Here is a 25,671-nt window from a genome sequence, read left to right as displayed (position 1 = left end):
AGAAATCTATGAATATGAAGAACCCTCGAGGAAGTAGTATTTTATCTCCAAGATTTAAAATTAAACTAAAACTAAGTGAATGTGAATGTGTGTTGAGTCTCTGCTTGTCCCCTGGCTCTAGTATGTGTTTCTGGGCTGAAAACTGGGTCCAAAACCATCCCAAAATCGCCCCCAGCGTCTTCTGCAATTTTTGCACGTGACGCATGTCACGCGTACGCGTCGATCCTCGCTGGTCAGCTCCATAGTTCCTTGTGTTCCTTCCATTTTTGGCAGCTTCCCTTCCATCCTCTAAGCCATTCCTGCCCTATAAAGCCTGAAAACACTTAACACACAAATCACGGCATCGAATGGTATAAAGGAGAATTAAAAATTGACAATTTAAAGGTTTAGGAAGTAAGTTTTCAATCATAGAACAAAATTAGGAAGGTGAATGTAAAACATGCGGATTACATGAATAAGTGTGCAAAGAACTGATAAAAACCACTCAATTTAGCACAAGATAAACCATAAAATAGTAGTTTATCACTGCAGTAACAAGGGCATTAGCAATGTCATTAGCCTTCTTGAGAGCACAATTCCTCTTTGTGTGCCCTTTCGTACCATAGTAAGTACATGTGAATTTCTTGTATTGCCTCTTCAACTTAATTGAAGATTTTGACTTCTTAACACCAGAGGGCTCTTCATCGGCATCCTTCCTTCTTTTTTTGGTTATTAGCCCTGACTTTTCCTCATTTTGAGTGCATGAGGCCTGTTGTGTTGGCTTCTCTCCCAAAGATCCTGCCTTGGTTTTGGATTGAGAGAGTGTCTGTAGGTATCTCAGGATTTTGATTAATCTTGGAGATGGCTACATATGCATGGACACGCGGCATGTCTACAAAGACAAATATTATGAAACAGATACTCAAAAATCTTGTTAAACAAAAAACAAGACTTAATTAAATACAAACCAGCCACTATCTATTTCAAAATCTATTTAATTAAATGATATAAGCAAATAGGAACCACTAGTTAATAATAACTTTATTATCTATTATTTGCCAAAATCTACAAGTGCAGATGCTCTTTCCTAAGTCAACAGTCATATTGGTAGGCCAACCATGAATCTTCGATACTCTTCATCTCCACTCTAAACCGGTGTCCATTTTTGAGATTCTTTTCGGATTTTCTGCAATTTACTGTGTTGTATTGGTGGGAGTTTACTAACATGGTGGGATAACTTGACCTTGTTTTTTGTAATCGACCGCATCGCAAACATCTAAACCTCCTCTAATAAGGTGATTATTGGCTTAGCTCTATATTCCTTGATCCTTAAGTTAAAAACCTCGCAAGCATTGTTATAAATATTGTCAATTTTTTTATCGTGTCGAAAATATGCCTTTGTCCATGCTTCTCTAGGCCACTTATCCAAGTATGCCCAAGCTTGCTCGTTAAACCTCTTTAACCTATCAATCTTCTGATAAAAACCATAGCGAGTTATTTTCGTAGCACACTCCTATAATAGTCCTCTATACTCCTACTCTTTCCACTATTTGTTAAAATTCTTCTATAGATGTCAGACACATAATCTATGGTGTACATTGGGCATGAGCTCCTTTACTGCTGAAGCCAAACCCTAAACTAATAACACATGCAAATTCTATTATCGTGCCTCAAACACACACCCTAAGTATACTAAATGACCTCAATCAGACTCTACAATTAACTTAATTGAATTCAAATCGACCACCCAAATATTTTAACTGTACTAATAACAGTCCTCACAACAAACACCAATAAAATATATAAATACATTTATTCATTTACCTTTTGCATGTCTGACATAAAAGCCCATTTGTTAGCCATGTAGTCACCCAAGTCATCAAGTAGCAGGTCCAAAAATCACCTCCAATTGTCTTTATTCTCGACATCAACAATTGTCCACGCAATTGGATTTGTATGGTTGTTGCCATCTTGAGCCATTGTTGGGAGTATTTGTCCCCCGAATCGAGTCTTCAAGAAGGCTCCATCGAGTCTGATCAATGAGCGGCAGCCAGTCTTAAAACCCCTCTTATATCCATCTAGGTATACTGATAAACCACAATTTTATGGTTTATCTTGTATTAAATTTGGTGGATTTTATCAACTTTTCCTATATTTATTCACTAAAATAGAATGGTTTTATAAATTCTCCCTAAATTGTGCTTAAGATTGAAAACATACTTTTTAGGCCCTTAATTTGCCAAATATAATTCACTTTAATTCCATTCGATGTCTTCATATGTTTGTTTGAGTGATTTAAGGTATTGAAGGTAAGGATGACTTGAAGAAATAGAAGAAAAGCATGCAAAGTGGGAGAATTCATGAAGAAATGAAGGAATTGCTAAGCTGTCAATCCTGACCTCCGAATGAGACGATTTCAATAGCATTGGAGAGCTAACATCTGGGGGATTCAAAATGATATGTAATTTTCTATAGTTGACATGGAGTTAAGTGACGTGTACGCATGCCTCATGCATACGCGTGACATGCAGCACGTGACTTGCATAATGCAGAACATGATCCGGGATTTCTAGCTCATTTTGGTCCCAATTCAACCCATTTTTGATGCTATTGAACCCAAGGATTGAAGGAGGATGAGGCAAGTAGTGTTAGTTGAGGTTTTTCGCATGTTTTAGGTTAGATTTTTAGAGAGAGAATCTCTTTCTTTTCTCTAGACATTAGGGTTTTAGATTACTTTTTCCATAGATTTAGGTTTCAATTATTGTTTTAATTTAGTTTCCTTTACTTTTTATTATTCTAGCATTATAGTTCTTGTAGTTTTACTTGCTATTCTCTTTATTTTGTTACTTTCATGTTTATGAACCCTTGTTAATTTTGAGTTCCTTTGATGCCATTTTGATGTTTTATGTTTCTTTGATGTTGGTTTGAGTTATTGTTATTATTCTCTTGCAATTGTTAGTTTTAGATTTTATATTTCTTGCTATTTTAATATTCTTTCATTTTATGCCTCCCAAGTGTTTGATAAAATGCTTGGTTGGATTTTAGAGTAGATTTTTGTGTTCTTGTCTTGGGTTGGTAACTTGGAGACTCTTGAATTATCACAATCTAATGTTGATTGGTGATTGAGGATTGCTAGTTGGCTTGAACTCTACTAAAGCTAATTTTTCATTAGGAATTGTGGATTAGAGTCAATTTTGCTCACTTGATTTTTCTTCAATTGTTAGAGGATAACTAAGTGAGACCAAAATACACTTGCCATCACACTTGAGAATGACAATAAGGATAGAAATTTTAATTCTCACCCCTTGCCAAGACCTTCCTTAGTTGTTAGGTTACTTTCTTGTTATTTACGTTTCTTGTCTCTTACTACAAAAACTCCTAAATATCTCATAACCAATAATGTGTACACTTTTCTGCAATTCCTTTGAAACATGACTCGAGGTTTAAATACTCTCGATTTTTATTGGTTTGACTTAAGTGACAAACAAATTAAACTTTGATTGAGGGTTAATTGTTGGTTTGGATCTATATTTCGACGAGATTATTTTTGTGAAAATTCTAAACTGACGATTTCTCCTTCGTCAAGTTTTTGGCACCGTTGACGGAGAATTGCAAATGTGCGCTTGTTATTGGTTATTGTATATATGTTGATATTGTGATAGCTTGATTTTTGGTTTGTTTGCTAGTTTTAGGAGTTTGTTTTCTTTATTTCTTATTAGCTTTTGTTTTTATTTTCTCTTATTACTATGAATTCTCACCCATTTGGCTATGAGTTTGATATAGTTCAGTACAGTTGCACTATGTATACAACAGCTTGTGAACTAACTAACTCTAGTTAAGCCAAAACTAACTAACTAACTAACTAAGGTAAGTTAATAGTTAGTAATCTCTAACTAACCAGCTTCACTATATTTAGCATATAGTATAATAAGGGTCTATATCAACTAACATCCCCCCCCCTCAAACTAGGAATGTAAAGGTCTAACAACCCTAGTTTACGATAACATGAATGGAAGGGTCTTGGAGCAAGTGTTTCGGTGAGCAAATCTGCTGTTTGGTTAGCAGATGTGACAGGGAGCAGCTTCAAGATCCCTCCATTGACCTTGTCTCACACAATGTGGAAATTAGCCTCTATGTGCTTTGTCCTCTCGTGTAGAACTGGATTAGCGGCCATGTGGAGTGTGGATTGACTATTGCTATAGAGGGTGAATGGTTGTGCATGATTAATGCCAAAAGTTCTTAATAACCAAAGAAGCCATAGACTTTCACACGTCGCATTCGCCAATGTCCGGTATTCCACCTCCAAAGATGATCGAGACACGGTTTGCTGCTTGCTACTCTTCCAAGAGATTAAAGTGGTCCCGAGGAAGAAGCAGTAACTAGAAAAAAATCTCCTTGTGTCTGGACAAGTTGCCCAGTCAGGGTCCACAAACCCAGTGAGGCTGAAATTAGTGGTTAGAGGGAAGAAGAGACCCGCGGCAGAGGCCTTCTTGAGGTTGCGAAGTATCCGCAGAGCAGCTTTGTAGTGTTCAGTCATTGGGGACTCTAGGTACTGGCTGAGTTTGTCCACCACAAATGCAATATTAGGCCTTGTGTTAGTCAAGTACTGTAGTTTACCAATGAGGCGATGATAGATCTTTGAATCATCCATATAGTCTCCAGAGGTCTTTAATAAATGAGTGGAATAATCCATCGGCGTGGATACAGGATTTTGGCCTCAATCAACCCAAATTTCTCTATCAAATATGTGGTGTATTTCTTTTGGAACAAAGCAAGCCCCTTAGTGTTGTATGCAACTTCCATGCCAAGGAAATATTTGAGTTTTCCCAGGTCCTTGATGCTGAAGCGATTGTCTAAAGCCGTTTGATCCAGGTAATTTCTTGAATGTCGTTGCCTGCCAAAACCAAGTCATCAACGTAGGCTATAATGGTTGTGAAAGTAGATGGAGTTCTTCGAGTGAAGAGTGAATAGTCTCACTTGGATTGTACGTATCCAGCTTTAGAAAAAAACTGAGACAAGCTTGGTATTCCACTGGCGACTAGCTTGTTTCAGTCCATAAAGGGACTTGTTAAGCTTGCAAACTAATCCAGCAGGGGCTTCAAGACCATCAGGGACCTTCATGTATATCTCTTCTGGCAGATCCCCATGAAGAAATTATGTATTGACATCTAACAGGTGTAGATACCACCGCTTAGGGACTGCGATAGTGAGTAAAACATGCAGTGTTGTCATGCGAACTACCGGACTAAAGGTGTCAAAATAATCGAATCCCTCTTTTTGATTAAAATCTTTATCCACCAACCTAGTCTTGTACCTTTCAACAGTCTCATCAACGTTGAATTTCACCTTAAAGACCCATTTAGATCCAATTGCATTCTTTCCAGGAGGCAGTTTGGTAAGCACCCATGTCTTGTTATTTTCAAGAGCAAGAAGTTCAGCATTAATTGCATTCTTCCAACAAGGATGTTGAATTTCTTCATTGTATAATTTTGGTTCTGAAATGGTGGACACGGCTAGAGAAAAAGCTCTATAATTTGGTGAGAGTCGCCTATAAGTGATATATTTTTAAAGAGGGTACCTGGTGATTGAATGTGTGATCGATGATGGTAACATCGCACATTGATAGTTATCCAAATAGGCTGGTAGTTTTCTAATTCTGTTCACTCTTTGAATAACAGTGGGGTGAATAATTTGTGGAGGTGATGAGGGACGTGAATGCAGTGGTGGTAATGGTGAATGTTGGGATGAATGTGATTCCTGATTTTTAATTTATGTCAATATATCATTTTCTGACTTGACAGATTGTGATTGTTGTCCTGGACTAGTGAGAATTTGTGTGTGCTCAAAAATCTTATTCGAATGATTTTGATTCTCATCATATATGGGAGAAAACAAGTTTGTGCTATCTATATGCTGACTATGTGCATGTACAAGACCCTGAGGTGTAGAATCTAAATTCTTTTCAAAAGGGAACACTTTCTCATAGAATTGAACATTTCTAGATAGAAATAATTCTCTGAAATTAATATCATACAGGATAAAACCTTTAATGTGTGACTTATAGCCTAAGAATACAAACTTCCTTACCCGTTTGTCTAACTTCTTTCTATGTGTGGTGAGAGGGATAGCATAAGCCAAGCAACCAAAAACTTTCAAACTCGGTAAATCTGATTTTTCAAAAAATAATAGTTCATAAGGTGATGTGTCCTTTAAAGCGATGCTTAGTAACCTATTTACGAGAAAAGTGGCATGGCTAACAGCATAGGTCCAAAAGGATTTTGGAATTGAAGAGTGGAATAGAAATGCTCTAGCCATGCCCAATAGGTGTTGGTGCTTCCTCTCTACTGCACCATTTTGTTGTGGTATCTCGACACAGGATGTTTGATGAATAATGCCATTTTCTTTAAAGAATGAAATCAATTTAAATTTGGGTCCATTATCGGACCTGAAGCATTTGATGATTTTTTCGAAATGTGTCTCAATGTGTGTCACAAAATTCTTTACTAGGATTGGTACTTCAAACTTTAATTTGAAAAAATAAACCCAGGTGAACATGGTTTTGCCTTCAACGATTGTTAAAAAATATCGATGCTCATCAATTGAAGGGATGGCTAAAGGCCCCCAAATGTCTAGATGTACCAAATCAAAATCTTTAGAAGATTGTGTAACGCTTCTTATAAAATGCAATTTCTTTTGTTTGGAAAAACGGCAAGAATTACAAGGTTCTACATCACCTGTGCATTCTATGAAAGGAAAATCTTTCTTTATTATAATAGATCTACTTTTAGGGACATGCCCGAACCTAAGATGCCAGAATTTGGCATTATTTTTTATATTATATTTTGAAAACATGTGAGTGTGGTGTGTAGAATGTTGTGCAACTTTTACTGTGTGTGGTGATTGAAAAGGACTTTCTGGTACAATTCTAAAAGTCTTTGATGTGCAGGATGATGATGCAGATGTGGTGATAGTTTGTGAGCACAGTGTGCTAACTCTCAATGTATAAAGTCCATTTGATTCTTTAGTACACCCAATCATCTTTGAAGTACTCCTGTCCTGTATCTCACAGCACATGTCAGTCATGAAAAATGGCAATTTAATTATTTTGTAGCCTTAGATACTGATAGTAGATTAAAGATAAACGATGGTATGTATAACACTTCAGTGAGATACAGGTTATTTGAAAAAATCACTATTCTAGCTATTTTTGTCAAGGTTTGACTTCCATCAGACAATTTCACAAGAATGGGATCAATGTAGTGATAGCTAAAAAAATTCTTGAGGAAAAAGGACACATGGTCAGTGGCACCACTATCTATTATCCATGAATTTGAAAAAAAAAAAAGATTTTGTGAATAAGATGTGTGAAATATGTGAACTCATGTGCAAAGTGTTATTTTGGTTATTCCCTTATTAAAGTAATGCAATTAATGTTTCTCTTTGTTCTTGAGATATCATGAGATGAGAATTCTTACCTTATTTCTTTTAAGTTAAATCCAATTGACTATCACTGGCTTCTCCAATTTCATTGCTAGGTTCTACGATTGTGCAATTCATGGCTCTGTATGGTTGCTATCTCATGTGAGGGGGCAACCCATGCTTCTTGTAACAGGTGTCCACCAAATGTCCTGTTTTGTTACAGTAAGAGCATATTTTAGGAGGTCTTCTACCTCCTCTGCCTCTGTTTGACCTTCTTCTTTATCAAAAATTACCATTTGAAGGAGGATGATGATTTCTCACACTTTCAATCAAATCAGCTGAGCTCATGAGAATTCAAAATTCATTCACATCAGGGAAATGCAACTGTCTCTCTTGTTGTGTTAACATTGAAAAAGCTTCATTTACATCAAGCATTGGTTTTTGCAGCATGATTTGTAGCCTCACACCACTGTATTCTTCATTAAGTCCCCTAAGGAGTCTCATAACTTGCTTGTTTCTTCTATATTTTCTAAGCATGCCTTATCTGCACATACACTCAGCTCCACAATAGCATTGAGGAATCGGTTCCAGACAGTCCAATTCCACCCATAGGGCTCTCAATTTTGTGAAATACGCAATTATGCTTAGGTCACCCTACTTCACACTATACATTTCTTCTTCCAATTCAGCCATCCTAAAAACATCTCCATGGTGGTATCTGTGTTTAAGGTCATTCAACATATCACAAGCATTCTCATTCCAGATTACACTTTGGGAAATTTCACTACTGAGTGAGAGATTTATCCAAGTAACGGTGTATGTGTTACACTTCTCCCACGCCAAAAAATTTTTGTCATTCTCATCAGGTTTAGGTAATGAGCCATCAATAAATTGTAGCTTATTATTTGATTTGAGGGCTAATCGCATTGCACGAGCCCAAGAATCGTAGTTAGATGCATTTAAGGTCACATTTACAATGAAAATCCCAGGGTTCTCTCCTGGATGCTGATGCGTGAGCATCTTTCCTATCTTTTCCTAGTGAATTTGCATCTAATTTGTTGAGTTTAATAAAGAATTAATTATCTTTTAGCCAATGTGGATGCTACTTTGAGTCTTGTGCAATTTTGTTTATTTTAGGTTGCATTCGGCAGGATTTGATGGAGTTTCTGTAGCACAAGAATCAAAGGAGATGGCAGCAAAGATCGACGCGTACGCATGACTGACGTGTACGCGTGATTTGGAGCTTTCCATGGCGACGCATGCGCGTGACTGACGCGTACGCGTGATTTGAAGATTTGCACAGTAACACGCGTGCGTGACCGACGCATCCGCGTGACTCGCGAAAAAGACCATCGACGCGTACGCATGACTCGTGACATGCGCCACGTGCAGAAAATGCAGAAAAATGCTGGGGGCGATTTCTGGGCTGTTTTGACCTAGTTTCCAACCCAAAAAACACAGATTAGAAGCTGCAGAATGGACAAAACAAGTGGTCTCCACCCATCAACTGAAGACTTGCTTATTATTCTGATTTAAAATTCAAATATTAAATTAGGAAAAGATATTATTCTAGTTTTAGATATTAGATTTTAAATTATTAGGATTAGATGTAAAAGGGAGAGGAAACCTCTCTTTTGGGAGAGGTCCCGGGGAACTTCCAATTCTATACAAATTTACATTCCATATTCCACAGTTCTCTTCTCTGAACCATGAGCAACTAAACCTCCATTGTTAAGGTTAGGAGCTCTGTTTATTTGTATGGATTGATTTTATTGCTTTTTCTATTTTAATTCATGTATGGGTTTATAATTTAAGAATTATTTTTGTTCTTTATCTTATGAATTTGGGTGGAACGGAAGTATGACCCTCTTTCTATTTGAGTTCTTGTATAACTTGGAAAAGCTCTTTACTTGAACAACAGCTTGAAAACATATTCTCCTAAATTTTAATTATCTAGATTTAACGGGATACGTGACATATAATCTTTTTATTTTTGGGTAATTAGAGTTTTTGTGGCATATAAACTGGAATTTGATCATGCAGCTTCTAATTGGAATTAATTGACCAAGAAATTGATAGTTAATGAATTTTAGAGGAGACTAGAAAGGTCTAAGGAATTAGGGTCTAGTCACATACAGTTTGCCATAAATTAAATCCTACATTTTTAAAATAGTTAGTAAGAAAAGTTAATCCAGAAAAATAGATAACTCTGAAGCCTTAACTATTTCCCCATATATATTTCACAGCTCATTTACTACTTGCTTTCTGAAATTCTTAATTACTTTTTAATGCCTTTGAACTTCCAAACACTATTTTCTGTTTGCCTGACTAAGCTTATCACTCAATTATTGTTGCTTAATCCATCAATTCTCGTGGATTCGACCCTCACTCACCTGAGGTATTACTTGGTACGACCCAGTGCACTTGCCGGTTAGTTTGTGGGTTATAAATTACCACACCAGATGCATGTAATAGGGATTGTGTGGATCAAAATTCAAAGTCGAACTTACAGCGACAGCTAGTGGATTCTGGTTCATCTTGTTTTGCAGGTGTAGGTTTCCAAATCTTGAAAGTTAGTTCAGAAATTTCGTGAGACATTGAATGTCACTTGGAGAATACTCGTCCTCCACTGCTCAGAATGGATCTTTCATTCACTCTTCATTTGCCATGAATGGGCCGAATCGGGAGCTTTCAACAACAATCTGTTCTTCCTCTTGAGTCTTGAGCTTTGATCGATTCCTCTCACAGATGCGAATCTTCCACGCTCACCGTACCATATGAAAAGTGGAGCTGTGGAAGGTTCAGTGACAGAGAAGGCAAGAAGGAAGAGTAGCAAAGAAAGTGATGAAATGATTCATATTTTTTGTTGAAAGAGAATAGAAAATCACAAAAATAAAATTCGATACAGTTGCAGTATGTATACAGCAGCTTGTGAACTAACTAACTCTAATTAAGCCAAAAGCAACTAACTAATTAAGGTAAGTTAACAGTTAGTAATCTCTAACTAACCAACTTTACTATAATTAGCATATAGTATAATAAGGGTCTATATCAACTAACAATATTAGATGGTAGTGTCTGTTTGTTGATATGTTTTAGTTGTAGGTTGATGTGTTTGTTCTTTGTACTATCCCTCACTTCCTCTTGGATTTATGATGAGTGGTTTACTATAAAAAGAAATTATAAAATTTATGTTCAATTTTAAACATTGGTTATATGGACTAAGGCAGAAGGTAAAGTTAGATTTCAGTTAAAAGAATGTTTATGAAGTTTTAAAGAAATATAACGAAAGGAAATAAAGAGATGAATTTAAAAGAGTACACCATAATGTATAGTAGTGCAGTAACAACACCCGAATCTAGCTCTCTAATAAATAAATATGAAGAGTTTTACTATTTGAATAAGTATTTGATTCTCCATTTTCAATATTATTGCATCAGATCTTCTTTGGCTAAGCTTGACTTAGATGATTAAACACCTAAGATATTCTTAACTAAAGTATTCTCAAGAATAATCACTATGGAATCGAAGTACGAAGAATATAATAAAGATGTATATGAGATACACATATAAGATCTAATATTCTTATTTCAAGATTTTATACAATGTAGGAACTACTTAAATATGTTATTTACTAATTTAGTATGAGATTTTATTAAAAAATAATTTAAATTACAAACAACTAAGACAACTCTTCTAAGCTAAGAAGAATACGTAGAAAAAAAAAAGAGAACTTAAGATGAACATTTAGATAAAATATCAAGCTATATTTTATTCTTTTTAGTTCTTAAAGCCTCTTCACTTGTATATATAGTGTGTAAAAATACAAAAAGGATTTATACATGGTGTACTGTACTCCTGAGATCACGGATAAAACCGAGTCATACCTCGGCATCACGGCTCTATTTCAACAGAACACTCCCCACAATCTCGGAATAAAAATAGTCACCAGAATCTCGGACGAAGCAAACTTTTCTACTCCACACCAAGATATAAAACGAGCACGGTGTCAATGATAAAACACACAATAACTCATCTCACAACACCATACTTCGGAGCAACATCCGCACTCGTACACACGCTTTTCATTTAAATTATTCCTTTACTGGCTTGGGCGTCGGAGTCCTTTTTGCAGGTACCACGCTCGGGTCTGAGTTCACGAGGATATTCTCGATCCAGCTCAAGCTACCAAGAATACCAGGATCAACAAGTAGCCGACGTATAGCTCGGAAAGAGTATCCTTGCAAGAACATTTGGCACCCACCGTAGGGCCGGAAAGTTTAACTTCACCCCGCCTCGATATTTTAATTTTTATAACCTATCCATATCTGCATTGTACCCCTTTTTCTTTGCAGAAAAGGAAGCATGACTGACCACTCGGAGACCCAGCAACCTCCTCAAACAAATGCCATTCTCATGGCCGCTAACGCCGCTCTCTTAGCAGAAAATCAGCGGATGGCCGAACTGTTAGCAGCAATGCAAAATAACGGAGATTGAAAAGTCGATAGCAAAAAGACAAACGCTAATCAACACGAAGAACATCAAGCAGAGTCCAACACAAAGACAGGGGAAACACCCCCCAAAAACTGGAAGACGGCGAACCAACCCGTTTTCCGAGGAGATAATGAATTTCAAAATGCCTAAGAACTTTACACTCCCTATGACCCTAACACCATATAAGGGGATCGGAGATCCTAAAGTTCATGTCACGAAATTCGAATCTATGATGTTTCTAAATAACGACTCCGATCCCATCCTGTGCCGATCCTTTCCCACTTTTTTAGATGGAGCTGCTTTATTATGATTTTCTAATTTGCACGCAGGATCCATAACCAGCTTTGACGAGTTCGCCAAGATGTTCATCAATCATTTCCCAGCGTCTAAAATCTATGTGAGGGATTCAGACTACCTCAGCACAATCAAACAAGGGCAACACGAAAGCCTAAAGGATTACATGATACGCTTTAAAACAGCAGCCATGGAAATCCCCGACCTTAATCCCGAAGTACAGTTGCACGCCATCAAAAGTGGCCTCCGACTTGGAAAATTCCAGGAAGCTATAGCTGTGGCGAAACCAAAAACGTTAGAGGAGTTCCGAGGCAAAGCCACTGGACAAATCAAAATAGAGGAATTGCGTGAAACATGAAGGAACTAGAGGCCACCATCACGAAAGGAAGAAGACAAGCTGAACAGGTCCCTTAACAAAGATTTCAAAAAACCTTTTAAACTAACTCCGAAATTTGATTCATATACCATGTTCAATACCAAAAGAGAAGACATCATTAAAGAGATACTGCACAATAGACTCATAAAGCCACCAATCATGGCAAGAACATACCAAGATCAGAAATACGTATACAAAAGCAAACACTGCGTATTCCACCAAAAGTTCGGTCACACCACTGATGAATGCGTAGTAGCTAAAGACCTACTGGAGAGGTTAGCAAGACAAGGACTACTGGACAAATACGTTAGCTCCAAAAGTCGGAAGGAGCCAACCGAGAACACGAACATATCGAAGTATGCCTCGGATTACAAAGAAAAAGGAACATGGCGTGGCCCGATAGAGACCCCGACCTCCAAGGGAGTCATAAACTACATATCAGGTGGTTTCGCTGGAGGAGGAATCACTAACACAGCCAGGAAAAGAAGTTATCGGACCATGATGACAATGGAAGGGTCTCATCAAAACCCACCAGTCCCGACCTCAACTACCCACATCAGTTTCAATACTGACGACTTTAAATCACAGATGCCAAATCTAGACGACCCAGTAGTGATCTCGGTGCACATGGGAGAACTAACCGTAAAGAAGGTCCTGCTCGATCCAGGAAGCAGTGCCGATGTCCTATTCTACTCCACATTCAAAAAGATGTAGCTGGGCGACAAGGCATTGCAACCATCAGGAGGAGAGTTGGCAGGGTTCTCAGGTGAAAAAGTCCCTATATCAGGTTATGTATGGTTAAAAACAACATTGGGAGAATCCCCAAACTCCAAAACACTAGATATCCAGTTCCTGGTAGTCGATTGTGTTAGTCCTTACAATATCATTTTAGGACGCCCATCCCTTAACTCTTTTGGAGCTATTGTCTCTACCATTTATCTATGTGTCAAGTTTCCTTTGCAGGATAACACAGTGGCAACGGTCCATGCCGACCATAAGGAAGCTAGACAATGCTACAACGCGAGTTTAAAGAAAATCACAAAGGAGGCCATTCCAAGAATCCATTCCGTATACAACTCGGAAAGCATTCCTACCCTGGTTGAAATGGACCCCAGGGACAATAACAGTCGCCCCTCCCCAACAGACGACCTAGAAAAGGTACAATCAGGTGAAATAAATCAATATACTAACATCGGTTCAGCTTTTTCTGCAGAAACGAAACAAAACTTGGAAGACATATTGAAGGCCAATGCCGACCTGTTCGCCTGGACCCCTTCTGACATGCCAGGGATCGACCCAAACTTCATATGCCACAAATTAGCGGTCAACCCTAATGCCCGACCTATCAGACAAAAGAAACGTAACCTAGGCACAGAAAGAAGAATTGCAGCAGCATTAGAAACACAGAAATTACTTGATGCAGGTTTCATCCGAGAAATTCGCTTTTCCTCATGGCTAGCAAACGTGGTTATGGTTAGAAAAAGCTCGTAAAAATGGTGGATGTGTGTAGACTTCACAGATCTAAACAAGGCTTGCCCAAAGGACTCCTACCCACTACCGAACACTGACAGACTAGTAGACGACACCTCTGGATACCGAGTACTAAGTTTCATGGATGCCTACTTTGGATACAACCAGATACAAATGCCCTCAGATGATGAAGATAAGACAGTGTTTGTAACCGACCAAGGTAATTTTTGCTATAAGGTAATGCCTTTTGGACTAAAAAATGCAGGAGCGACTTATCAAAGACTGATGGACAAAATATTTAAAAATCAAATCAGACGGAATATCGAAATATACATCGATGATATGGTCGTCAAATCCAGCTCAGAAAAACAACACCAAGCCGACCTTCAGGAGATTTTCCAACAACTCCGAGCTTATAATATGAGACTAAACCCAGAAAAGTGCGCATTTGGCGTACAGAAAGGCAAATTCCTCGGGTTTTTGTTGAAAAACCGAGGTATAGAAGCAAACCCTGACAAATGTCAAGCAGCCCTAAACATGCAGTCACCAAAGACGATCAAAGAGGTGCAACGACTTAGGTTGCCTAGCAGGCCTATCCAGATTCTTGCTACCCGCAGCAACTAGATCCTATCATTTCTTCAAAACCATGAAGAAGTCGGATAAATTTTTTTGGATAGAAGATTGCAAAAAAGCATTTTCCGAATTCAAACATATCTTGGGGTCACCTCCTATACTCAAAAAGACGGAGCAAGGTAAACCACTCTTTCTATTCCTTTCAATTTCCACTAACACTATCAATTCTGTGCTTGTAACAAAAATAGGAAAAGAACAACATCTGGTGTATTTTGTAAGAAAAGTCTTACAAAATGCCGAGACAAGGTATCTGATGATAGAAAAGTTGGCATTCGGTCTGGTTATCACTGCTCAGCGATTAAGGCACTACTTTCAAACACACCCAATTATAGTTCGGATAGGTCATCCTCTACGACAAATATTATCGAAGCCAGACTTAGCAGGACGATTGACGAAATGGGCAATAGAGCTCTCTGAATTCGACATATCATATCAATCGCGAGGATCACCCAAAGCACAAGCATTGGCCGACTTCATTTCGGAATGCACAGATAAGGAGGCATACATCAAAACATGGGAATTATACGTGGATGGAGCATCAAACGAAAATGGATGCGGAGCAGGAATTCTCCTGAAGGACAATAATGGATTCCAAGCCAAACAGTCAATCAAATTTCTTTTCGAAATAACCAATAATCAGGATGAGTACGAAGCTTTACTGGCAGGCCTAAGATTAGCCAAAGAAATAGGGATCTCCAGCCTAAAAGTACACTGTGACTCCTTCCTCGTGGTACAACAGGCATACGGTCAATTCCAGGTACGAGATTCACTCGTAGAAAAATATTTGAACTCGGTTAAAACCTTAATGAACTCTTTTTAAAGTTTCAAAATACTGCATATACCTAGAGAACAAAACTTCAAGGCCGACATTTTATCGAAATTAGCTACATATAGGATAGCCGATCAAACAGACGTACTGCATCACCTTACACTAACGGAATCCAGTTTAGATGTAAAATCTGTTTTAAGCGTGTCACAGGAAGAAGATTGGCGAAGCGCATTCATCCACTACTTAAAAAGTGGAGAAATACCAGAAGGCGAAAACCCAAGGACATTCAGATACAAAGCAAACCAGTACACCTTGTTAGGAGCCGACCTATACAAGCGAGGTATTTCCCGACCTCTTCTGAAATGCCTCGACCGAGCAGAAGCAGAAACCGCCATGGACGAGCTACATGATAGAATCTGCAGAAACCACACCGGAAGTAGGAGTCTAGCTACAAGAATACTCCGAGCAGGATATTTCTGGCCGACATTGAGAAAATATTGCAGAGAGAAGGTACAAAACTGCGATGCATGCCAAAGATATGCCCCGCTCATCCACAACCCAGCCGAGCTATTACATACCTCTGACCTCAGCTGGCCGTTCCATAAGTGGGTGATGGACATACTCGAACCATTCCCAATCTCAACAGGACAGGTAAAATTTCTTCTAGTAGCTGTCGATTATTTCACAAAATGGATAGAAGCACAGCCTCTTGCGAAAATTACAGCCGAAAAGGTACAAAATTTCATTTGGAAATCAATTATATGTAGATTCGGTTTACCTAGGAAAATCGTATCTGATAATGGCAGGAAGTTTACGGATAAAAAGATCGCATCATATCTAACCGACTTACATATTAAGCACCGTTTTTCCTCCGTCGAACACCCACAAACCAATGGGCTCGCAGAGGCAGCTAAGAAAGTTATCTTGCAGGCTTTAAAAAAGAAATTAATAGATGCTAAGGGACGATGGGCCGAGCTCATATCTGAAATATTGTGGAGTTATAACACAACACCCCACACAACAACAAATGAAAGCCCGTTTTGACTAGTAGATGGTGCAGACTGCATGATACCTATAGAGATCAGCCAAGGGTCCACTCGGGCCGAATACTTTGATGAGAAGGACAACACAGAAGCTAGATCAACAGAGCTCGATCTGATAAGCGAAGAACGATTTCTTACCGAACTAAGGCAGCGGACCATGCAAACGACAATATGAAAGTAGTACAACAAAAAAGTGAAACCAAGAACATTACAAGAGGGGACATGGTCCTATGACAAATGGAAGAGGTCCGAAAACCACCAGGACACGAGAAACTAGCTGCAAACTGGGAGGGCCCTTTCCGCATCTCCAAGGTCATCGGAAAAGGAGCATACTCCCTCGAAACATTAGAAGGAACACCCCTTTCCAACACTTGGAACATTTCATCTTTAAAAATTTATTACAGTTGAGATCTTATGTAAATATGAAATGACCAGATACTCTTTTTCCTGATCATGAGGTTTTATCCCTAAGGAAGGTTTTACTCGGACAGGTTTTAACGAGGCCGACCACTTCATACCTTCCTTAAACGACTGATTCATATATCAATGAATTTCACATTATGCTCAACTACCTTTATTTCAAATAATACTAAATGCATATCAATCAAATCGGCAAGTCAACGTCGGAAATTGCGACCATCTAATAAATCGAACCGACCACATAAGTCGGAAATGCCAATTCAGAATATCATCAAACAAATATAAAACCCATACAAAACTATTACCAAATTCAATATCTATTATCCAACTAGCACACAAAGGCTACAATTAACATCCATACACATAAGAGCTTTTTATAAAGTATTATAAGAGGTCAAAATCGACACCAAAACGGTCGGGCAACACAAGTCCAAAATACTCCGATGAAATCGGAAAGCTACAAAACTAAAAATACAAATGTCTTTCAAGAAGGAGGAGGAATGCTCTCAGCCTGCTCCTCGCCAACCTCATCATCAGCAAGCTCACCATTAACAACAATTTTTTCCACATTGAGTTTTCGCACATCAAAGTTCGAGAAAAACAATGAGACTTGGTTGACGGCACGATCAAACCCAGCTATGAACATGTCTATCTTTTCCTCCTTAAGCTCGTTAAGATGAGCAGTCATTTCACCTTTGGTTTTATCATTTTCTTTAACTTCAGCTTGCAGCAATCTAATTTGTTCCTGGAGGCGACTAACTTCATCTTCCTTCTCCTTCATCTTTGTGGTCACGCCAACAACAAACTCTTTCCTTTCCTTCAACAAACGCTCAAGAGATGACACCTCAACCGCTACCTATTGCTCCGAACCCAACAACTCAGTAGCACTACCAACACACAACATTCGAGAAGCAACAATCTGCAGAGACAACAACATAATCGATCAAAACACTCTACAGGGACGAAAAAACAAAAAAAAAAAGAAGAAAATCCAACCTGAATAAATTTTTCCATCCCCTCGACTCCAGTCCGATGTGTGAGACCTATATCTCTAGAATATTGAGATACATGATCTGCAAGCTCAGAAATCAGAAATTGGTCACTAAACAAAGAATGTGAGTTCGCCCCAGGAATAAAACCATGCAATCTTTGTTGCCTTTCAAAAACAGACTTCACAGCAGCACTTTGGTCACCTTCCGATATCACTTCCAAAGACTTTTCTAACTCAGATTTTTCTCTTTTTTGGAGAATGAGGAGGCTGAGCAGCAAAAAAAGTGGTATCCCCATCTGTCTCTTTCACAACCCCAGAAGTACTACCACCTTTCTCACCTTTCTTTTTCAAATACGCCTGAAACTTAGCAACATTCAAATTCGGAACCCTACTACCTACCACAACAAAAAGTAGAAAGTGAACAAATACGCAATCAGACAAAATCAAAACACATAAAAAACAAAATTACCTATATACAATTCCAACCTTTCCATGTCATTTTCCTCTTCATATTTCAATAAATCAGGAATAGACAAACATTCCCCAGCAGCAAAGTTTTCAATTAAAAACTAACGAATAGTCCTCTTCCTCACTTCTCTCACTTGCTTCGAGGATTTACAACGGTTCCGAACACCAATACAAAGGGAATTTCTCTATCTCATATCATCATCTAAATAGAAAGGATATTCAGATTCCAAAGAGCAAACCTTCACAAACATCGATTTAAAGTTTTTAAAAGAAGATTTATACAACAAGAAGAGAAAGCGACCAGGGAAGCTACTTAGAAACACCCAAAGCCCTTTACGAACCCTTTTCGATTGAAACAAAGAAAAGAAAACATTCAGAGAAGGAGGAGACTTCAGAAAACACATCAGAACTTCAAATGCACGCAAAAATGCCCAGGAATTTGGATGCAACTGCGACAGAGCACAGTTCAGCTGAGTCAAAACCTTACATTCAAAATATGAAAAAGGAAACCTCACATGCAACTCAGACAAACAAGGAACATACATATAAAAATAACCCTAGTTCCTTCTCCTCTCACAAACCCTCTCCTCACTAGAACAGGGAAGAAACTCAATACGAATGCCAGAACCCCCCTTAACAAACTTTGGGGCTTCTAAAACACGAAGCGACTCATGATCACAATATGACGACGCACGAGTCTTCACATCAACATGAACCCAATGATAAGGGTTTTCTTTATTTACTTCGACAACTTTCACCTTTTCTTTCTCTTTTTCTTTAGCCATTTTTTCAAATAATAAACAAAAGGGAAGAAATGAAAGGAACACTGAGAAGACGACAAGACAGTTAGAAGAGGAGAAGACTAACCTCTGGAAGACATGTCTTCTCACACTTATCAAATTTTTGTAAACTGAAGTCGTATCTCGTGTTTTCCAAAACGGCACAAGTTTAATTACAACCCACTATTTTAGTGGGAAGTTGAAACAACAACAATTACCCGCCCAATGCAAAACGGTCCGGCTCCATCACACCTAAAGCGCAAATTTATTGCAGCCCAATTTACAAAGCAAAAATTTTTTTCAAAAAGAATTTTTACTTTTATTTTTATATTTTCTGAAATCCATTTACTTTTGAGCCCAAGCTTAAAATGCGCGTTGAGCTTGGGGGCTTTAGTATTCTACCTCAAAATGCCGAGGAATAACTCTAAGAAAAAACTCAACTTGCTGAAATTACATCAAGTCAAGTTTGGGGGCTGTGTACTGTACCCCTGAGATCTCGGATAAAACCGAGTCATACCTCGGCATAACGGCTCTATCTCAACAGAACACTCCCCACAATCTCGGAATGAAAACAGTCACCAGAATCTCGGACGAAGCAAACTGTTCTACCCCACACTAAGCTATAAAACGAGCACGGTGTTAATGATAAAACACACAATAACTCATCTCACAACACCATACTTCGGAGCAACATCCGCACTTGTACACACGCTTTTCATTTAAATTATTCCTTTACTAACTTGGGCGTCGGAGTCTTTTTTGCAGGTACCACGCTCGAGTCCGAGTTCACGAGGATATTCCCGATCCGGCTCAAGCTACCAAGCATACCAGGATCAACAAGTAGCCGACGTATAGCTCGGAAAGAGTATCCTTGCAAGAACACATGGTATGATGCTTTGTAGCATAAATAAAAAACTATTGATACTTATTGTAATAAAGTGAGAAAAACTTTTTCTTTTTTTTTATAATCAGTTTGTCATGTTCAACACTCTCATATTTTGAGGTCAAAAGGTATTTATTATTTTGAATGATTTTCTAAAATCTTAAAAGGATAATTTTTTGTTTAGTGAATTCTATGTTGCCTATAATTTATATTAATGTTTAATTTTTATCTAACTTATTTTTTATGATAAAATTTGAATATTCAATAATTATTTATTTTTATACTTTTAAATTTAAATATTAATTTTTAATCTTCTTTAATAAGTTAGACAAAGACTTTTAGACACTATATCAATTATTTTTTTGTTTTTGTTAGTAAGAACTAATTCTTTGTAGCTTCTAAGATAGATCGGTAACTCAATTACTTTTTGAGGTGTTTTCGTACTAAATGTATAGGTTTTATATGAGTAATGCTACGGTGAATAGTATTTTGAGAAAAGGACAAATAGGTTCCTAACCTTTTATCCTACAAAAATTTTCGTCCCTGACCATTGAAAAATACTTTTAAATCCCTGACATCCTTAAAAGTTGGACAGATCAGTCCCTCCCTCCAAATGCCTCCGTCAGACCCAACGAAAAAGTCTAACGTGACTCCCGTTCTGCTTACCTGCCATTACAGCTGCCCACGCGGCACATTAGTGGAATGGAGCTTTTGAAAAATGGACAAAAAAGTCCCTGTCTCTCCTAAGAGCATATCCGCCACCACTGCCTCCTCCCTCCCAACTCCACCAACTCTTGCTCTCAATACCTTTCCCGACGACAAAGCTTGGAAGAGAGGCGCATGCACCAGCACCAACTCAGAGAATCACTCAGCAGAATCCACCAGAGCTTAAGGCCCCTTCAACAATACCTCATATTTCACCGAAGCATGAAAATACATTGACTATGGTACATGTTTCACAACCTTGCATCATCCAATGTATTCCAAGGCAATATTGCCTATCATTTTAGCCAATGGTGCTGGGCACTTTGTTACAATGTCAAACCTGGAAGGGTTTTAAGCATGTCCAAAGAGTGAAATGCTTAACCAAGCGAGTTCCTTTAGATTCAATCTTGAAGAGAAGAACCCTTGCCAATAGTAAGGTTTCAAGTCAAAAAATGCATCAAAGAAACGCCTGGATCCATTCAAGTCAAGCTTCAACTAAGTCTCCATCCAAACGAGTAGAATTGCCTGTTGAGCTCACTCTCAATTGGCCACATGCTATTCCAAATCTTAGCATAGAGCTGTTTCCCCCTGATCATTCTGGTTGAGCCAAGGCACTCTGCTATGGTTATGGCTACACATGGTGCAACGGCTATTGTTCGAGCCACCATGTACCCTGGCGAAGGGTGTACTATCCCAGAAGTGCCGCCAATGGCCATTACATTTTGAGGGATCCTAGGAAGAAGTCCCCCATTGGAATCAAACACTTATAATCCTCCAATATCTTTTTCACTCTGATTCCTAAGTGCCTTAGCCTTGCAACCATCCTTTTCTTCACCTCCATGTAAGACAAAATCGGACAGCAAACAAGGGAAGTTTCCTCAAGAAATATCATATTGGAACTGAAAGGCATTGCATACAAAAAAGTAGAAAATTTGGAATTATTAGCTCTCAAGTAAGGCTCATTCCCCATACCTTTTCCTTGTGAAATTTAACCCCATTGGAGACACACCCTCCAAGCAATTCTCAAGATCAATACTTTCAAACTCATCCACCGACACACCGTAGTTGTTAGGCCACATGGAGAGAGGGTCAGGATCAACACAACAAACCTTAATTCCATAGCGGGAAACTTGCTCTACTAGGCGAGTGCCTGTAGGGCCAGATCCAATGATGATCACGTCGAAACAAGATCGATCAGAAGGATGGCACCATGGGAGATCAAAATCCAAGGGTTCAGGTTGATGGGCAGGCTTCAAGTTGAGGAAATTTCCAAACTTGTTGGTGTTGTTGTAGGCCCTGACTCTGAACCTTCTTGAAGTCGAAGAACATGATGAACTTGATGTGTAATGAGTTTTTGGGAGAGGGAATGAAGAAAGTGTGGCTTTGGTAGGTGGTGGTGGGGTAAACGACGTCGCATTGAGAGACAGGGACTTCTTTGTCCATTTTTCAAAAGTTTCATTTCACTAACGTGCCACGTGGACAGCTGTAATGCCAGGTAAGCAGAACGGAAGCTACGTCAGACTTTTCTGTTGAGTCTGACGGAGACATTTGGACGGAGGGACTAATCCGCCCAATTTTTAAGAATGTCAAGGACTTAAAAGTATTTTTCAATGATCAGTAACAAAAATATCCACGGAGTAAAATGTTAGGGACCTATTTAATTTTTTTTCTAGTATTTTTTAATGAATTTTTTTTTACAACAGAAAAAAATATTAAAAATAAAGCGTATCACATGTAATGCACATTCCTAAATTATTTAGTTGCTATCTTTACTACTCTTCACCCAATTCACTTTTCACGAAGAAATTTTCAAATGAATTAATGATATTTATAAATTATATTTATTTTTATTAATTATCAAAGTTATAAGATATGGAACTAACACAAAATTCCTTTGAAGAGAGATCACCAGAGATTGAAAAGTGTGGACGGAGAGAAACTTTTTATACTTTGAGATAATATTTTTGGTTAAAAAATTAAAACAAAAAACCAGTGAGTTTTATGACATGTAAATTGAATTAGATATCAACAACAAAATCTCAATTTGATTTGCACTCAAAACATCGAATTAGATATTTGCATTTTTTGGCTCAAATCCCATTTTACAGATTAAATGGGATCAGATATTACTAGACCACGAAAACAAAAAATATATATATAATTTTTAACTTTTCTTTTTAAATAAAGTCAATATTTCTTTTTTTTTCACTCTTTTTATATTTGTTTACTTCCAGAATATTATTAAACAATATGTTTTAAATAATAGAAAATAAAATAACTAAACATATAATGAATAATAATAGAATTAAAACAACAAATCTAATTATCTAACATTCCAACAACGACAAACAAGTAATAATACAAATTTATTTTAATATACCAACATTCAAAGAATGCAACAAAAATTGAAAACTAAACCAAATAAAAAAACACTTAAACACTATTAACATAATAAAATTACACCAGTGTACAACCAAACATAAAATAACAACTTATATTTTTATTTATTTATAATTTTTCATTATTTAATTGCATATGCAGATTGCGGATTGAATACGCAAATACTTCTCTAAACATCATATATCTGATCCAATTTCTTTTTTAGATTGAATAGGATCCAATTCTATAGGCTTGTGGATTAGATCATATTTATGAAATTCTGATCAAATATTAATAAATACTACATGTGAAACCAAAATGAGAACTGAGATTAGTATTTCTATTGGTTAAAAAACAAAAAAACCCTTAATTCTGTTGTGACTAGGAAAGGATAAGAATGGATGTCCATTTAATGGGCAACCCATTTTCTACGTTAAAGAGAACAAGTTCTTAGGATGAAAGAAATAAATGTAGTTTGAAAAGTAAACTTCTCTTTGCCTATAAAAGCATGATCTGAGGCAAGAGAATATACACAATAATAATAAAATCAAATACTCTCTTTATGTTACAATCAAATACTCTTCTCTTTATATTACTACTACAGTTCTTTCTCTTCTTTTATTTTATAAGTATTTTAAATTCTATTTTCTATTACTCTTTACATATAATATTAATAGCAATATTAATCATCTTTATTATATTGAGATTGTAACAATAAACAAATGCGATTCTCTCTCTCTTTATTTTTAATACTTCTTTCTATCTTTGTATATATATACACATTACAACATATTATATTATTATATATATATAAATTATTATTGGGCTAATTATTTTAATACTAGAGTCTTCTATTTATACATCTCTATTATATATATCTTTTATTTCACAACACGTTATCAGCACGAGACTCTGATCAAATTTTTAGGAAGACTCAGGTAACAAATTTTCATTATGTCGAAGCTCTCTCATCTTGAATTCAATGCTCTTGATATATCTGGAAATAATTATTTATCATGGATATTAGATGCTGAAATCCATCTTGATTCAATGGATCTTGGAGATACCATTAAGGCTGAAAATAATGCATCCCAGAAGGATAAAGCTAAAGCCATGATTTTTCTCCGTCGTCATCTTGACGAAGGATTGAAAAATGAATATCTTACATTAAAAGATCCTGCAGATCTTTGGAAAGACCTTGAAGAAAGGTATAATCATCAGAAAACGGTGATACTTCCTCAGGCCCGATATGAATGGACGCATTTGCGTTTACAAGATTTTAAATCTATAAATGAATATAATTCTGCAATGTTTCGGATCACCTCACGAATGAAATTGTGTGGGGAAAAAATAACTGATCATGATATGTTGGAGAAAACTTTCTCAACCTTCCATGCCTCGAATGTGCTCCTGCAGCAGCAGTATCGAGAGAAAGGGTTTAAAAAATATTCTGAGTTAATTTCTTGCCTTCTTGTTGCTGAACGCAACAATGAGTTGTTATTAAAAAATCATGAAGTGCGCCCAGCTGGCGCCGCCCCATTTCCTGAAGTAAATGCGGCAAATCATTACCCCAGAAGAGGTAAATGGCAAGCTTTTAATAACAAAAAAAATTATGGAAGAAAAAAGAATTATGTTCAAAAGAGAGGATCTCACCAGAAGTGGGACAAAGAAAAGAATATCGGGCAGAATAAATCAACCGAGGAGAAGTGTTTCCGCTGTGGTGGAAAGGGCCATTGGTCACGTACTTGTCGTACCCCAAGGCACCTAGTCGATCTTTACCAGGCATCTTTGAAAAAGAACGACAAAGGAAAGGAAACAAATTTTGTTTCAAATGATGCTGAGAACTCCACCACTCATTATGATGTATCTGATTTCTTTGAGGACCCTGAAGGAAATATTGGCCATTTGATCAATGATGGAATAGTTTAATATGTGAAATTGTGAAGTATCTATGTAAATAAATAATGTAAAAAAAAAATTTATTGTTAAAGTTTTATTTTCTATGTATTTAAGTTTCAAATGTGATGTACATAAATAATGAAATATTGATATTTATGAATTTTGAAATTATTAATTGTGTCAAATTTTAAAATAAAATTTTGGTATATGACATTATTTTATGTACAGTGTTTCTTAGAAAATAATTCTGATCAAGTATTCAATTTAACTGTGCATACTACTCATTTTATTATTATTTGTTTTTGAAGAGAATGACAAGGATATGTAATGAAGATGTATGCCTTGCGGATAGTGCAAGTTCGCACACTATTCTCAAAAGTGATATATATTTTACCCATCTTGTGCCAAAAGAGGAATATGTTAACACTATTATTGGCTCAGGCAATGTGATAGAAGGCTCCGGAAGAGCTATAATTTTGTTTCCTGGAGGAACAAAATTTATAATAAATAATGCACTATTATCTACCAAGTCTCTGAGAAACTTGTTGAGTTTCAAAGATATTCGCCGAAATGGATATCATGTTGAGACGATGAATGAGAAAAATCATGAGTATTTATGTATAACAACTCATGATTCAAATAAGAAAGTTATATTAGAAAAATTACCCTC

At 37.1% G+C, this 25,671-nt stretch overlaps 1 protein-coding gene and 1 pseudogene across 1 annotated transcript; both read right to left on the bottom strand.

Annotated features, from left to right (window-relative positions):
* Positions 1 to 4,087: 4,087 nt before the first annotated feature.
* Positions 4,088 to 4,630, bottom strand: LOC140183020 (secreted RxLR effector protein 161-like). Its single transcript, XM_072231017.1, has one exon. The coding sequence runs from the start codon at positions 4,628 to 4,630 to the stop codon at positions 4,088 to 4,090; it is 543 nt and encodes a 180-aa protein (XP_072087118.1).
* A 16,357-nt stretch (positions 4,631 to 20,987) lies between these two features.
* On the bottom strand, positions 20,988 to 21,693 carry LOC112785700 (capsanthin/capsorubin synthase, chromoplastic-like; annotated as a pseudogene).
* Positions 21,694 to 25,671: the final 3,978 nt, after the last annotated feature.

The sequence above is a fragment of the Arachis hypogaea genome, chromosome 20 (assembly GCF_003086295.3).
Source record: "Arachis hypogaea cultivar Tifrunner chromosome 20, arahy.Tifrunner.gnm2.J5K5, whole genome shotgun sequence".
Classification (NCBI taxonomy): domain Eukaryota; kingdom Viridiplantae; phylum Streptophyta; class Magnoliopsida; order Fabales; family Fabaceae; genus Arachis; species Arachis hypogaea.
This window is presented reverse-complemented; position numbering and strand designations above follow the sequence as displayed.

Coding starts and splice junctions, on each gene's coding strand:
- LOC140183020 (XM_072231017.1), bottom strand. CDS start 4,630: ATGGATGATTCAAAGATCTATCATCGCCTCATTGGTAAACTACAGTAC.